Source organism: Muntiacus reevesi, chromosome 1 (genome assembly GCF_963930625.1).
Source record: "Muntiacus reevesi chromosome 1, mMunRee1.1, whole genome shotgun sequence".
In the NCBI taxonomy this organism is placed as follows: Eukaryota; Metazoa; Chordata; class Mammalia; order Artiodactyla; family Cervidae; genus Muntiacus; species Muntiacus reevesi.
In genome coordinates, this window is record NC_089249.1 from 134,582,720 (window position 1) to 134,598,423 (window position 15,704).

At 37.5% G+C, this 15,704-nt stretch overlaps 1 protein-coding gene across 1 annotated transcript in view; it reads left to right on the forward strand.

The window, feature by feature from the left end:
- Positions 1-15,704, forward strand: part of ANKRD13C (ankyrin repeat domain 13C) — a 99,332-nt gene that overhangs the window by 50,712 nt on the left and 32,916 nt on the right. The window contains exons 6-7 of the mRNA XM_065911068.1: positions 300-366; positions 5,636-5,780. Coding sequence (XP_065767140.1) covers positions 300-366; positions 5,636-5,780 — 212 coding nt within the window. The remainder of the gene's footprint in view (positions 1-299; positions 367-5,635; positions 5,781-15,704) is intronic.

The following is a 15,704-nucleotide window of genomic DNA, read 5'->3' on the forward strand; positions in this document are numbered from 1 at the left end:
GTGGACTGTAGCCCACCAGGCTCCTCTGTCCATGGGATTCTCCAGGCAAGAATACTGGAGTGGGTTGCCATTTCCTTCTCCAGGTGGTGATGGTAATCACAATTAAATAGTAGATATTTGAAGTTGCTCAAAGTTGCTTTCTGTATTATTTTTCAGTGGAAAAATGCTATTTTTAAAGGAAATTATGACAATTTTGATAAAATAGTAAAAGGTTACATTACTGTTCTTCTAATTAAAAAATTTATAATGTCTCAGAACTTTAGGTGGTTATATTTCACCTTTTCTTTTTACCAATACAGTGCCTTTACTTTCCCGAATTCTGCCTTCTGATGCATGTAAAATATACAAGCAAGGTATCAATATCAGGTAAGGTGATTTTATTTTTCTCTTAGTAACAGATAACTGAGATTTAGAAGAAGCTTTTCTTTCTGTTGTAAAAGCTTATACATGGATGTAGTATTTTATAACCTAAATATGTCATAATATATTCACAATGTTTTATCTCCTTTAAGGTACTAGAGATAAGAAACCAAAGGCATAAAATCATGACTAAAACAAAGGTATTATTGTTTAACTACAGACTATCTAGAAGGCGAGTAGAATGAAGATCATAATACAATACCAAGAAGATTTAAGATGGTCATGCCCCTCTTCCTAGCTTTTTAGGGAATGCGGAACAACATTAGGAGGACCCAACTCTTGTCCTTTTTTACTGCATCCCTTTCCTACTGTTCCCTCCCCTATCTACCCACTCATACTTCTAGCCATTCATTTATCCATTCTAGTGAATATTTTTTAAGGCTAGTTTTAATTTTCTTCTGTTTTCTTTTTAAATTGATATTTGGATCTCATGGAGAATCTATTTATTTTACTCATTTCAGAATTTTATCATTATTTCTTTATATTAATATAGGTATATTTATAAATGATCACTTTTTTGGCACTCAGCTTTCTTTATGGTCCAACTCTCACATCTGTGCATGACTACTAGAAAAACTGTAGCTTTGAGTAGATGGACCTATCTATGTTAGCAAAGTGGTATCTCTGCTTTTTAATATGCTATCTAAGTTTGCCATAGCTTTCCTCCAAGGAGCAAATGTCTTTTAATTTCATGGCTTCAGTCACCATCTGCAGTGATTTTGAAGCCCAAGAAAATAAAATTTGTCACTACTTCCATTTTTTTCCCCTTCTGTTTGCCTTGAAGTGATGGGACGACCACATGCCATGATCTTAGTTTTTTTTAATGTGGAGTCCCTTGGATAGCAAGGAGATCAAACCAGTCAATCCTAAAGGAAATCAGCCCTGAACATTCATTGGAAGGACTGATGCTGAAGTTGAAGCTCCAATACTTTGTCACCTGATGCGAAGAGCTGAGTCATTGGAAAAGACCCTCATGCTCGGAAAGATTGAAAGGCAAAAGGAGAAGTGGGTGGCAGAGGATGAGGTGGTTAGTTAGCATCACTGACTGAATGGACATGAATTGGAGCAAATTCGGGGAGATAGTGGAGGACAGAGGTGTCTGGTGTGCTGCAGTCCATGGTGTTGCAGAGTTGGACACAACTTAGCATTGAACAACAAATTATATAAATGATGCCTGTTTAAGCTATATAGAATGCTAGTGAATATGCCAGCTTTTTTTTAACTAGCCGTACGGTGCGGCTTGTGGGATTTTAGTTCCCCAACCAGGGATCAAACTTGGGCCCTGAGCATTAAGAGCGCAGAGTTCTAACCACTAGACTGCCAGGAGGTGTCCCCATTTTAATGTATTCATATTAGTATATTTGCATATGTATACATATAATTTTATATGCCTATATTTGTAAAAATTCACAATATTAATTTGAGTATGTAGAGGTCTAGGACTAGAGATGTCTTAAAAAGCTATATAAACTCTTCATTTTATAGATTAGAAAGTTCAGAAAGGTGAAGTGATTTTTATGAGCATATTGCAAATTAATGGCTGAGCCAGGACCTCTATGATTTACTGTCTTTTTATCATGTGACTTCTTATCACGTCACAGGACAGAAATTTAAAGAAAATCAACTGTTTATGAGGTTAATTATTAAGTATGATGAATTATAATGAAGAGATGACCTTTAGTTAGAAATAAATTCTAGGGTAATTATTCTCAAGCAAAATTCTATTGGTTAGGGTAGAGTTTTCTGTGTTTTTGTTTTTTAAATATAACTTCAGATATTGCTCATCATGAAAGTTCTCATGCACATTAAATTTATGGTCATTACAGAAACCTTGGAAAACACAGTATAGATGAAAAAATATGAAAGGATTTGTTAATGATGTAGATTTAATTCAGTAGCCTATTGTTAACAATATAGTATGGATTTCAAAAAATTGTTCATCAGTTTAAAAATTTTTAATATAGGTACTTGCCAAAATTAGTAGATAGCTTGGGAGAATAGTATTGTCTTCCATGTGCTGCATTAAAGGTTAGTTTTAGTTCCGTTTGATTCTTAAATTTAGGCAAAAAGGAGCTTCTTTCTTTTAAAAAGTTATTTCACATTTATATATATCTTTTAAAAGTAAATGACATGATACATATTACATAATAAATATAGATGATTAAAAAAAAAACCCACAAAATGACTAAGATAGACATATGAGAATAAGAGCCTGAAAGAGTAATTGTGTCAAAGAATGTAGCTTAAGGGAAGCTGCTGTAATTTAGTAAGACACTGAAGCCTGGGACTTGCTAGCAGGTGAGCTCTTTACTGAGGTTGAAGGAGTGATAGGTTCAAACTGCTGGTTATCAAAGTTAACTAGAGTAATGGAGAAGCTGCATTTAGGAATGTATGGTAAAGGTTTTTTGCATAGATGAAGAATTAAAAGAAAAACAAGTTTGTTAACATGAAATAAAAACTTTCACATTTAAATATCATGAGATAATTAGTTCTTTTAAACATCACTTCAAATGACTTTTACTTGTATCTCATGACAGCAATGTGATTATTTAAAGTATCTTCTTTGGGAATTCCCTGGCAATCAAGTAGTTAGGACTGCATGCTTTCACTACCAAGAACACAGATTCCATCTCTGGTTGGGGAACTAAGATCCTGCAAGCTGCATGGGCAAAAAACACCACAATATATACTTTGGTGTCTAGGAGAAATTAATATTTTAGTAGAAATAGTAATATGAACAACTTTATTGTTGAGAATACTAATAGATATTTTCACTATCAATAATTTTAAGGTAATATATCACCATTGACCTAAATAATCTTTGCGAACTGTCTCATTTGAGCTCTTCCTATATCAAGGGTAGGCCCTATTTTCTTTTCACTGTTACTTGGGCATTTATCAAGTTTTCATCTGTAAAAGAACATTTTCTATTTGAATCTTTGCATTTGTATAAAGAACTGTATGTCCTTCATGGTGAATTACATGGTAAAAATTAGAAGTATTTAGGCTCATTAAGCTGAAAGCCAAGGACTAGTTAATACATTAAAATATCACCATGATAAATTATATCATTATGAGGCATGTTTGATACAGCTTACTATGCCATCTAATATGTCTAATATCTAAGTTGTATTAGTCTTTCAGTTGTAAATTATGAAAATACATATAAAATAAAAATTGACAGTGACTGGTTTTAGGTGTGGCTAGATTTAAGGGCTCAAATGTCGCCAATGTCAGTCTGTCTTTGTCTGTCTATGCATCTCTTCTCTCACCCCCACCCCTTGCAACCCACTACTATTCTCACCCAGAATGGGCAAGAAGGGAGTGGAGGCAAAAGACTATTCTGGCCCAGACTTCTTTTTTTGAGGGGTATAGAGTTCCCTGGTAGCTGAAGCATGGAGTCCAAATAGGCCACTCATATAAAATGATCTGTCCCCTCTTTGAGACTTCAGTAGCCCACATCTTATAGAGGTAGGAGATAAGCCCCTTTTATGGGCATCATTTTCTCTTGTGCCACATATACAAGCAATAACAGAATATGTTTAGTAGACAAGCACCAATAGTGCAGTAGCAGGCCTCTGAAAGTGGACCAGGAGCAAGAATTCAACTATCAAACAGCAGGTCAGGTTCACTCCTACAGGAGTTGGTGCCTTGCTATTTTTTTAGGACTTCTTATTTGACTCTGAGGAGTGTATATATTTTACATGGCTCAGAAAAGAGCTTCTTAGGTTAATCATACTTCCCTGTTCATCTCTGTTGCCCTAGTAAAATTATTAATAGTTTCACCTTCACTTTTAAAAGTTACTAGTTTGGGTGTTAAATTATATGTAACCTTGGTTACTCTTTTGATGCAGCCTGTGAAATATGTTCCATTTTTCAACTTCTCCTATAAAGGGAAACTAGTAATGCCCACTCATTTGCCTTGTCTATGGTGAGAATGAAAAATCCTACAAAGTAATGAGTTCTTATATTGTGTTAGAAACTCATTAGCCAGGGTGGACCTCTCACAAAGACTTAAAAGAAATTTTCTTTTGGGTGTGATCAACATTTTTTAACAGCTGTGTGAACCTATTTCTTAGATTAAGGACTGTGTTTTGAGCAGCCAGTCAGAGAGGTCCTGATATGGTGATCTGGAGACCACAAAGCCTTGGGCAAGATTGAAGCACATCAGGGTACTTGTAAACTTTGCCACTGCATTATTGTCTCTAATTTCACCAAGTAGTGGTTTCTAGAATTTATTTGAGACCAACCCATTGGGTCAACCATGTCAGGTCTTGGTTACAATGAACACAACAAACATATAGGTGTTTGAATACATGAGTATTTGCCATAGCAAAGATCCATAATGTTTCAGGCTGTGGAGATGTTAGAAAAGAAAATGTTGGGAAAGAGAATGCTAATCTGAATCTGAGGAGTCAAACAAAAAGGCCAAGGATTTGGAGTAAATCAAATGGTTTATTGCATTGAAGGATGAAGCAAGGTTTAGTACTGTATGATTAAGCATCAGCATTGATGCAGCTCACAAGGACCAGACTGTGGACACACAGTCCTTAATCTAAGAATGTGGTCCGTCCGTTGCTATACTCTTCATATATGCAGCAGACCTTTGAACAGTACTGGTTTGAACTCGGGCCTTCTTATACACAGATCTTTTTTCAGTAAATATATATTATAGTACTACATGATCCAAGGTTAGTTGAATCTGAGAGTGTGGAAATGTACATATGGAGGGCCAACTGTAAAGTTATATATGGAGGGGATGGGAGTCAGTGCTCCAGACCCCAGTGGTCAAGGGTCAGCTTGACCTAGCTTGACCATGCTGAGCTAGCAACTTGGTCTTAAAGGGATCAAAAAGTGTTAGACAGGCTTGCTTTCCTTTTCTGCCCTTCTTCCTTAAGGTCAGCAAAGGCGGGAAATAGAGTGGGGTACAGGTAGAAAAATGCATCGGCAATGGGAAAACAACCTTTCTTCTGCTGGATTAATGAAGTTATACATTCAGGAAAATGAAATATAGGTAAAACTGAATATATATTTAAATATTCTTTTCGTGTTTTTTAATGAGATATTTTAAATTTAGCTCTTATCTATAAGTTTGGCTTTGAAATATGGTATTAGCCTCTTGGTTTGAGTTTAGAAGGAACAAAGCTTGTTTCATTAATATGGACTTTTATTGAAATTTTATTGTCAGAATTTCTCATCTATCCATCTTTCACAGGCTTGACACTACTCTCATAGACTTTAGTGACATGAAGTGCCAACGAGGGGATTTAAGCTTCATTTTCAATGGGGATGCGGCACCCTCTGAATCTTTTGTAGTATTAGACAATGAACAAAAAGTTTATCAGCGAATACACCATGAGGTGAGCATGTTGAGCAAATTCCTGTAAATTGTTTAAAAAAAATGTCTGTGTATGCAGCCAAGCCTCAGTGTAATTGTTTTGAAAGGCATAAGACATAATTGAGATGGTTTATTCCCAAAGTTTCCATTTTCTTACCTCTAGTTTTTAAAAAAATTTTTTGTTATCATCTGTTCTTTATCCTGACTAAACTATTGAGTCTGTTTGCTCATAATTCACTGATGATCTCCTGGTTAAATAAACTCTAACTTCTTGTAGTTCTCATTTATTGAACCTGCTCTGGCCCTACTTTATTTTAGGGTTGTGAACCATCTCTTTCTCTTTAATATGACCACCTCTTTTGGTTCTTTGTACCCTTTTACTTTCCCTAACTCTTTGGCTAGCTTTCTTTTCTCTTTCTTTTTGCTCTTAAAGTGTAAAATTATATTCCTTCTAAACACCGTATCTCCATATTGGTTTTGTCTCTACAACCACCTTTGAAAAACCATGTACACCATTATCTTGATCCATTGTTCCCTGAAAGCTCCTTTCCTTGCTATAAACCAAAGAAACAGCTTTTCTAGTATCTATATATATCATTGATAGCCCTACAGATGTTCTTAAATCAACATTTTGTTTTATCACTGTTGCTTTTATTTTGTTTTTATTTTTATTTTATGCAGGCACACATAGTTGATAACAGAGCAAGATTCTTAAACAGCATATTGATATGATCAAAAAGTAATTTACGTGAATTAATTTTACATAGTTCTTTGACTTTTCCTCCTTCTCTCCCTTTCTTAAACATTTATCAAGGACCTAATAAAATGCATCTAGACACTGCTAGGTGCTATGTATGGATAGCACCCACCACCTATGGGGTGGGCTACCCACCCCAGTATTCTTGCCTGGAGAATCCTGTGGACAGAGGAGCCTGGAGGGCTGCTATCCATAGGGTCACACAGAGTCAGACACGACTGAAGCGACTTAGCATGCATGCAGGCGTTGGAGAAGGAAATGGCAACCCACTCCAGTATTCTTGCCTGGAGAATCCCAGGGACAGAGGAGCCTGGTGGGCTGCCGTCTATGGGGTCACACAGAGTCAGACACGACTGAAGGCAGCAGCAGCAGCAGGTGCTGTGTATAGTGGCATTGTATTAATAGTATACAGTTTGTCCCTTGGTATCTGCCGGGGAATGATGCTAGGAACCCTGAGGTTACCAAAATCCACAGACGCACAAGTAAATAGTTGTACAATGTAAATGCCTTGTAAATAGTTGACTGGACTTGGTGGCAAGTTTAAATTTTGGTTTTTGGAACTTTCTGGAATCTTTTCCCAAAATATTTTTCATCCTTGGTTGGTTGTATCTGTAGATGTGGAACCTGTAAATATGGAGGGCCAACTGTATATCAGTTACTATCATATATAAATACAGAGTTGCAAAGAATAGCAAGGAGAGAGAAGACAGCCTTTCTAAGTGATCAATGCAAAGAAATAGAAGAAAACAATAGAATGGGAAAGACTAGAGGTTTCTTCAAGAAAATGTGAGCTAGTAAGGGAACATTTCATGCAAAGATGTGCACAATAAAGAACAGAAATGGTAATAACAGAAATGGTATGGACCTAACAGAAGCAGAAGATATTAAGAAGAGGTGGCAAGAATACACAGAAGAACTATACAAAAAAGATCTTAATGACCAGATAAAATCCACAATGGTGTAATCACTCAGCTAGAGCTAGACATCCTGGAGTGTGAAGTTGAGTGGGTATTAAGAGGCATCACTATGAACAAAACTAGTGGAGGTGATGGAATTCCAGTTGAACTATTTCAAATCTTAAAAGATGATGCTGTGAAAGTGCTGCACTCAACATGCCAGCAAATCTGGAAAACTCAGCAGTGGTCACAGGACTGGAAAAGGTCAGTTTTCATTCCAATCCCAAAGAGTATGTCAAGGCTGTATATTGTTACCCTGCTTATTTAACTTATATGCAGAGTACATCATGCAGAATGCTGGGCTGGATGAAGCACAAGCTGGAATCAAGATTGCCAGGAGAAATATCAATAACCTCAGATATACAGATGACCACCCTTATGGCAGAAAGCAAAGAGGAACTAAAGAGTCTCTCTTTTTTTTTTTTTTTAAATATTATTTTATTAGTTGGAGGCCAATCACTTTACAACATTTCAGTGGGTTTTGTCATACATTGACATGAATCAGCCATATAGTTACACGTATTCCCCATCCCGATCCCCCATCCCACCTCCCTCCCCACCCGACTCCTCAGGGTCCTCCCAGTGCACCAGGCAAGAGCACCTGACTCATGCATCCCACCTGGGCTGGTGGTCCGTTTCACCATAGATAGTATACATGCTGTTCTTTCAAAACATCCCACCCTCACGTTCTCCCCCAGAGTTCAAAAGTCTGTTCTGTACTTCTGTGTCTCTTTTTCTGTTTTGCATATAGGGTTGTCGCCACCATCTATCTAAATTCCGTATATATGTGTTAGTATACTGTAATGTTCTTTATCTTTCTGGCTTACTTCACTCTGTATAATGGGCTCCACTTTCATCCATCTCATTAGAACTGATTCAAATGAATTCTTTTTAACGGCTGAGTAATATTCCATGGTGTATATGTACCACAGCTTCCTTATCCATTCATCTGTTGATGGGCATCTGGGTTGCTTCCATGTCCTGGCTATTATAAACAGTGCTGCGATGAACATTGGGGTGCACGTGTCTCTTTCAGATCTGGATTCCTCAGTGTGTATGCCTAGAAGTGGTATTGCTGGGTCATATGGCAGTTCTATTTCCAGTTTTTTAAGAAATCTCCACACTGTTTTCCATAGTGGCTGTACTAGTTTGCATTCCCACCAACAGTGTAAGAGGGTTCCCTTTTCTCCACACCCTCTCCAGCATTTATTGCTTGTAGACTTTTGGATAGCAGCCATCCTGACTGGCGTGTAATGGTACCTCATTGTGGTTTTGATTTGCATTTCTCTGATGATGAGTGATGTTGAGCATCTTTTCATGTGTTTGTTAGCCATCTGTATGTCTTCTTTGGAGAAATGTCTGTTTAGTTCTTTGGCCCATTTTTTGATTGGGTCGTTTATTTTTCTGGAATTGAGCTTCAGGAGTTGCTTGTATATTTTTGAGATTAATCCTTTGTCTGTTTCCTCATTTGTTATTATTTTCTCCCAATCTGAGGGCTGTCTTTTCACCTTACTTATAGTTTCCTTTGTTGTGCAAAAGCTTTTAATTTTCATTAGGTCCCATTTGTTTATTTTTGCTTTTATTTCCAATATTCTGGGAGGTGGGTCATAGAAGATCTTGCTGTGATTTATGTCGGAGAGTGTTTTGCCTATGTTCTCCTCTAGGAGTTTTATAGTTTCTGGTCTTACATTTAGATCTTTAATCCATTTTGAGTTTATTTTTGTGTATGGTGTTAGAAAGTGTTCTAGTTTCATTCTTTTACAAGTGGTTGACCAGTTTTCCCAGCACCACTTGTTAAAGAGATTGTCTTTTTTCCATTGTATATCCTTGCCTCCTTTGTCAAAGATGAGGTGTCCATAGGTTCGTGGATTTATCTCTGGGCTTTCTATTCTGTTCCATTGATCTATATTTCTGTCTTTGTGCCAGTACCATACTGTCTTGATGACTGTGGCTTTGTAGTAGAGTCTGAAGTCAGGCAGGTTGATTCCTCCAGTTCCTTTCTTCTTTCTCAAGATTACTTTGGCTATTCGAGGTTTTTTGTATTTCCATACAAATTGTGAAATTATTTGTTCTAGTTCTGTGAAAAATACCGTTGGTAGCTTGATAGGGATTGCATTGAATCTATAGATTGCTTTGGGTAGAATAGCCATTTTGACAATATTGATTCTTCCAATCCATGAACACGGTATGTTTCTCCATCTGTTTGTGTCCTCTTTGATTTCTTTCATCAGTGTTTTATAGTTTTCTATGTATAGGTCTTTTGTTTCTTTAGGTAGATATACTCCTAAGTATTTTATTCTTTTTGTTGCAATGGTGAATGGTATTGTTTCCTTAATTTCTCTTTCTGTTTTTTCATTGTTAGTGTATAGGAATGCAAGGGATTTCTGTGTGTTAATTTTATATCCTGCAACTTTACTATATTCATTGATTAGCTCTAGTAATTTTCTGGAAGAGTCTTTAGGGTTTTCTATGTAGAGGATCATGTCATCTGCAAACAGCGAGAGTTTCACTTCTTCTTTTCCTATCTGGATTCCTTTTATGTCTTTTTCTGCTCTGATTGCTGTGGCCAAAACTTCCAACACTATGTTGAATAGTAGTGGTGAGAGTGGGCATCCTTGTCTTGTTCCTGATTTCAGAGGAAATGCTTTCAATTTTTCACCATTGAGGGTGATGCTTGCTGTGGGTTTGTCATATATAGCTTTTATTATGTTGAGGTATGTTCCTTCTATTCCTGCTTTCTGGAGAGTTTTAATCATAAATGAGTGTTGAATTTTGTCAAAGGCTTTCTCTGCATCTATTGAGATAATCATATGGTTTTTATCTTTCAATTTGTTAATGTGGTGTATTACGTTGATTGATTTGCGGATATTAAAGAATCCTTGCATTCCTGGGATAAAGCCCACTTGGTCATGGTGTATGATTTTTTTAATATGTTGTTGGATTCTGTTTGCTAGAATTTTGTTAAGGATTTTTGCATCTATGTTCATCAGTGATATTGGCCTGTAGTTTTCTTTTTTTGTGGCATCTTTGTCTGGTTTTGGAATTAGGGTGATGGTGGCCTCATAGAATGAGTTTGGAAGTTTACCTTCTTCTGCAATTTTCTGGAAGAGTTTGAGTAAGATAGGTGTTAGCTCTTCTCTAAATTTTTGGTAGAATTCAGCTGTGAAGCCATCTGGTCCTGGGCTTTTGTTTGCTGGAAGATTTCTGATTACAGTTTCGATTTCCTTGCTTGTGATGACTCTGTTAAGATCTTCTATTTCTTCCTGCTTCAGTTTTGGAAAGTTATACTTTTCTAAGAATTTGTCCATTTCATCCAAGTTGTCCATTTTATTGGCATAGAGCTGCTGGTAGTAGTCTCTTATGATCCTTTGGATTTCAGTGTTGTCTGTTGTGATCTCACCCTTTTCATTTCTTATTTTGTTAATTTGGTTCTTCTCTCTTTGTTTCTTAATGAGTCTTGCTAATGGTTTGTCAATTTTGTTTATTTTTTCAAAAAACCAGCTTTTAGCTTTGTTGATTTTTGCTATGGTCTCTTTAGTTTCTTTCGCATTTATTTCTGCCCTAATTTTTAAGATTTCTTTTCTTCTGCTAACCCTGGGGTTCTTCATTTCTTCCTTCTCTAATTGCTTTAGGTGTAGAGTTAGGTTATTTATTTGGCTTTTTTCTTGTTTCTTGATGTGTGCCTGTAATGCTATGAACCTTCCCCTTAGCACTGGTTTTACAGTGTCCCATAGGTTTTGGGTTGTTGTGTTTTCATTTTCATTTATTTCTATACATACTTTGATTTCTTTTTTGATTTCTTCTATGATTTGTTGGTTATTCAGAAGCGTGTTATTTAGCCTCCATATGTTAGAATTTTTAACAATTTTTTTCCTGTAATTGAGATCTAATCTTAAAGAGTCTCTTGATGGAAGAGGAGAGTGAAAAGGCTGGCTTAAAACTCGACATTCAGAAAACTAAGATCGTGGCATCCAGTTCCATCAGTTCATGGTAAATAGGTGGGGAAACAGTGGAAACAGTGACTTTATTATCTTGGGTTCAAAATCACTGCCGATGGTGATGAAATTAAAAGATGCTTGCTGATTGGAAGAAAAGCTGTGACAAACCTAGATAGCATATTAAAAAGCAGCGACATCTCTCTGGACAAAGGTCTGTCTAGTCAAAGCTATAGTTTTTCCAGTAATCATGTATGGATGTGAGAGTTGGACCGTAAAGAAAACTGAACGTCAAAGAATTGATGCTTTTCAAATGTGGTGTTGGAGAAAACTCTCTCTGAGAGTCCCTGGGACAGAAAGAAGATCAAACCACTCAATCCTAAAGGAAATCAATCCTGAATATTCCTTGGAAGGACTGATGCTGAAGCTGAAGCTCCAATACTTTGGCTACCTTATGTGAAGAGCTGACTCATTTGAAATGACCCTGATGCTGGGAAAGATTGAAGGTGGGAGGAGAAGAGGACAGCAGAGGATGAGATGGTTGGATGGTATCACCAACTCAATGGACATGAATTTGAGTAAGCTGCGGGAGTTGGTGATGGACAGGGAAGCCTGGCATGCTGCAGTCTATGGAGTTGCAAAGAAATGGACACAACTGAGTGTCTGAACTGAACTGAACTGATGAAGCATTAAATGACAGTATATCAGGACTGTAATCTAAATACTTTAAAGCTCTTCTCATTAAATCCTTAAATAACCTGTCTAAATAGTATCATCTCTATTTTATAGACAAAAACATTGAGGCTTATAAATATTAACTGATACCTCTAAGGTCACACAATGAGTATGCCAGGTGGATTGGAAAAGGAGAGAATGGAAGGGGGGAAAATAGATGTTTTTATAGTTATAGGCATACTTTATTGCATTTCACAGATACTGCATTTTTTGCAAATTGAAGGTTTGTGGCAAGTCTGTTGCTGCCGTTTTACCAACAGCATTTGCTTCTTCATGTCTCTGTGTAAAGTGAAGAAGAACTAAAGAGCCTCTTGATGAAAGTGAAAGAGGAGGGTGAAAAAGTTGGCTTAAGACTCAACATTCAGAAAACCGAGATCATGGCATCTGGTCCTGTCACTTCATGGCAAATAGATGGTGAAACAGTGGAAACAGTGGCTGACTTTATTTTTTTGGGTTCCAAAATCACTGCAGATGGTGATTGCAGCCATGAAATTAAAAAAATGCTTACCCCTTGGAAGGAAAGTTATGACCAACCTACACAGCATATTAAAAAGCACAGACATTATTTTGTCAACAAAGTCCATCTAGTCAAGGCTTTGGTTTTTCCAGTAGTGATGTATGGATGTGAGACTTGGACGATAAAGAAAGCTGAGTGCAGAAGAATTGATGCTTTTGAACTGTGGTGTTGGAGAAGACTCTTGAGAGTCCCTTGGACTGCAAGGAGATCCAACCAGTCCATCCTAAAGGAGATCAGTCGTGAGTGTTCATTGGAAGGACTGATGTTGAAGCTGAAACTCCAGTACTTTGGCCACCTGATGCAGAGTTGACTAATTTGAAAAGACCTTGATGCTGGGAAAGATTGAGGGCAGGATGAGAAGGGGATGACAGAGGATGAGATGGTTGGATGGCATCAGCAACTCGATTGAACATGAGTTTGGATAAGCTCCGGGAGTTGGTGATGGATAGGGAGGCCTGGCGTGCTGTGGTTCATGAGGTTGCAAGGAGTTGGACACAACTGAGTGACTGAACTGAACTGAACTGAACTGAAATATTTTGAATCCTCACCAGCAAACAGATTATGACTCGCTGCAGGTTCAGATGATGGCTAGCATTTTTTAGCAATAAAGTATATTGATATTTTAAAATTAAGGTATGTACCTTGCTTTTTAAGCATGATGGTATTACACACTGCACAGACTGTATATAGTGTACATGATGGTGGTGTCACTGATACATTGGAGCATTTGGAAAAGGAAGTAGGGTTTGGGGTATTAGGTGATGTTGATAATGAATCCATTGCTGATATCAGTGCACTTGTTTCAACCTTCTCTTTATATAGACATCTCTGAAATGTTTTCTATTACTAGTAACTCATTTCTTAAAATTTCATTTCCTTGTGATTTGACTTTGGCCAATAGATGCTCTTTTCCTATGTTTCTGTCTTACTCTCTTTTCCCTCTTCCTTTTTCTCTGTTTCAGTTCAGTTCAGTTCAGTTCAGTCACTCAGTCATGTCTGACTCTTTGCGACCCCATGAACTATAGTACTCCAGGCCTCCCTGTCCATCACCAACTCCCGGAGCCTACCCAAAGAGTTGTCCATTGAGTCAGTGATGCCATCCAACCATCTCATCCCCTGTCGTCCCCTTCTCCTCCTACCTTAAATCTTTCCCAACATCAGGGTCTTTTCAAATTAGTCAACTCTTTGCATCAGGTGGCCAAACTCTTGGAGTTTCAGTTTCAACATCAGTCCTTCCAGTGAACACCCAGGACTGATCTCCTTTAGGATGGACTGGTTGGATCTCCTTGCAGTCCAAGGGACTCTCAAGAGTCTTCTCCAACACCACAGTTCAAAAGCATCAATTCTTCTGCACTCAGCTTTCTTTATAGTCCAAGTCTCACATCCATACATCACTACTGGAAAAACCATAGCCTTAACTAGATGGACCTTTTTTGGTAAAATAATGTCTCTGCTTTTAATATGCTGTCTAGGTTGTTCATGACTTTCCTTCCAAGGAGTAAGGGTTTTTTAATTTCATGGCTGCAGTTACCATCTGCAGTGATTTTGGGTCCATAAAAATAAAGTCAGCCACTGTTTCCACTGTTTCACCATCTATTTGCCATGAAGTCATGGGGCTGGATGCCATGATCTTAGTTTTCTGAATGTTGAGCTTACGCCAACTTTTTCATTTTCCTCTTTCACTTTCTTCAAGAGGCTCTTTCTTTGCTTCTTGAATATTGATAGGGCCTTGATGTTGTTCTCATTTTTACAAATTGCCAGAATATCCCTACAGCTCTCACTACCTCTTATTAGTTGATAATTCACGAGTATATACTTGTAACTCAGTTCTTCTGAGTGGGGACCTATTTAAATCCCTATTGTGTATCATATGTGTCTCTTAAGTACCTCAAAATTCAGTTTATTGAAGACTTAACTCATTATTTTCCCTCCAGGGTGCCTGTTCTCCCATTTTCTTTCTTTTGGTGATTGACATCATTTTCTGTTCAGAAAGCTTGTAATGTTTTGGACATCTTTTCTTGTACTCTCAGGTTCCTTATTAGAGAGCATGTGTGGTTATTCTTGTCCTCCTAATGCCTTATGGGTGCATGCATGCTAAATTGCTTCAGTCGTGTCCGACTCCCTGCGACCCCATGCACAGCAGCCCACCAGCCTCCTCTGTCCACAGGATTCTCCAGGCAATAATACTGGAGTGGGTTGCCATTTCCCTCTCCAGATGCCTTATAATTATCCCTTTTTTATTCATGCTGTTATTGCCATAATTTAGATCCTCACTGTGTTAGCTGGACTGTCACAAATGTCTCATAAATGATCTTCCTGGCCCCCATCTTGTCTGCTTCTAAATTGTCTCACATATTGGAGATAGGTTGAACATTGAAAACAAATTCATGAAACTTGTCTTCCTTAAACACACTTTAAAAGTTCCCTATTGCCAAGAAGAATGAAATCCAGTTTCCTCCTCGTGGCATGGTTCCTTCATGATGTGGCTTTTGCTGACTTTTCCCATGTCTGCCTTACCTTGTTATCATAGCTACCCTCATGCTGATCTCTTTGCAGTTTTTTCCAGGCTATTTAGTATTCCATTCCTTTGTTCATGTTGTTTCCACTTCCAGGAATACACTTCTTACACTCTCACCCTGTGGGATACCTATTTAGTGTTGTTACTTCCTCCCCTCCTGGGTGACCATTCTTTTCTTGATGCTCCACTAAATCTGGTACTGTAGAGCTTCTAGTGCTATTTCTTTCTTTCTTTTTTTAAAATCTATATGGCATTCTTCTTTTTGGGGGCGAAGCTCCTCAAAGGTGTGGGGTTCTTTGAGTTGTATTCTCTGGTACTTAATACAGTCATCCGTGCATTCTAAGCTAGAGTTTGCCAAACTCTTTCTGTAAGGGAGAGAGTCAATATTTTAGATATTTAAATATATTTGTGGGGTCATATGGTCTCTGTCACAGCTACTCACCTCTGTTGTTATTAACATAAAAGTCACCTTAGACAACATATAAATGAATGAGTATGGCTGTGTTCTAATAAAATTTTACTTATAAA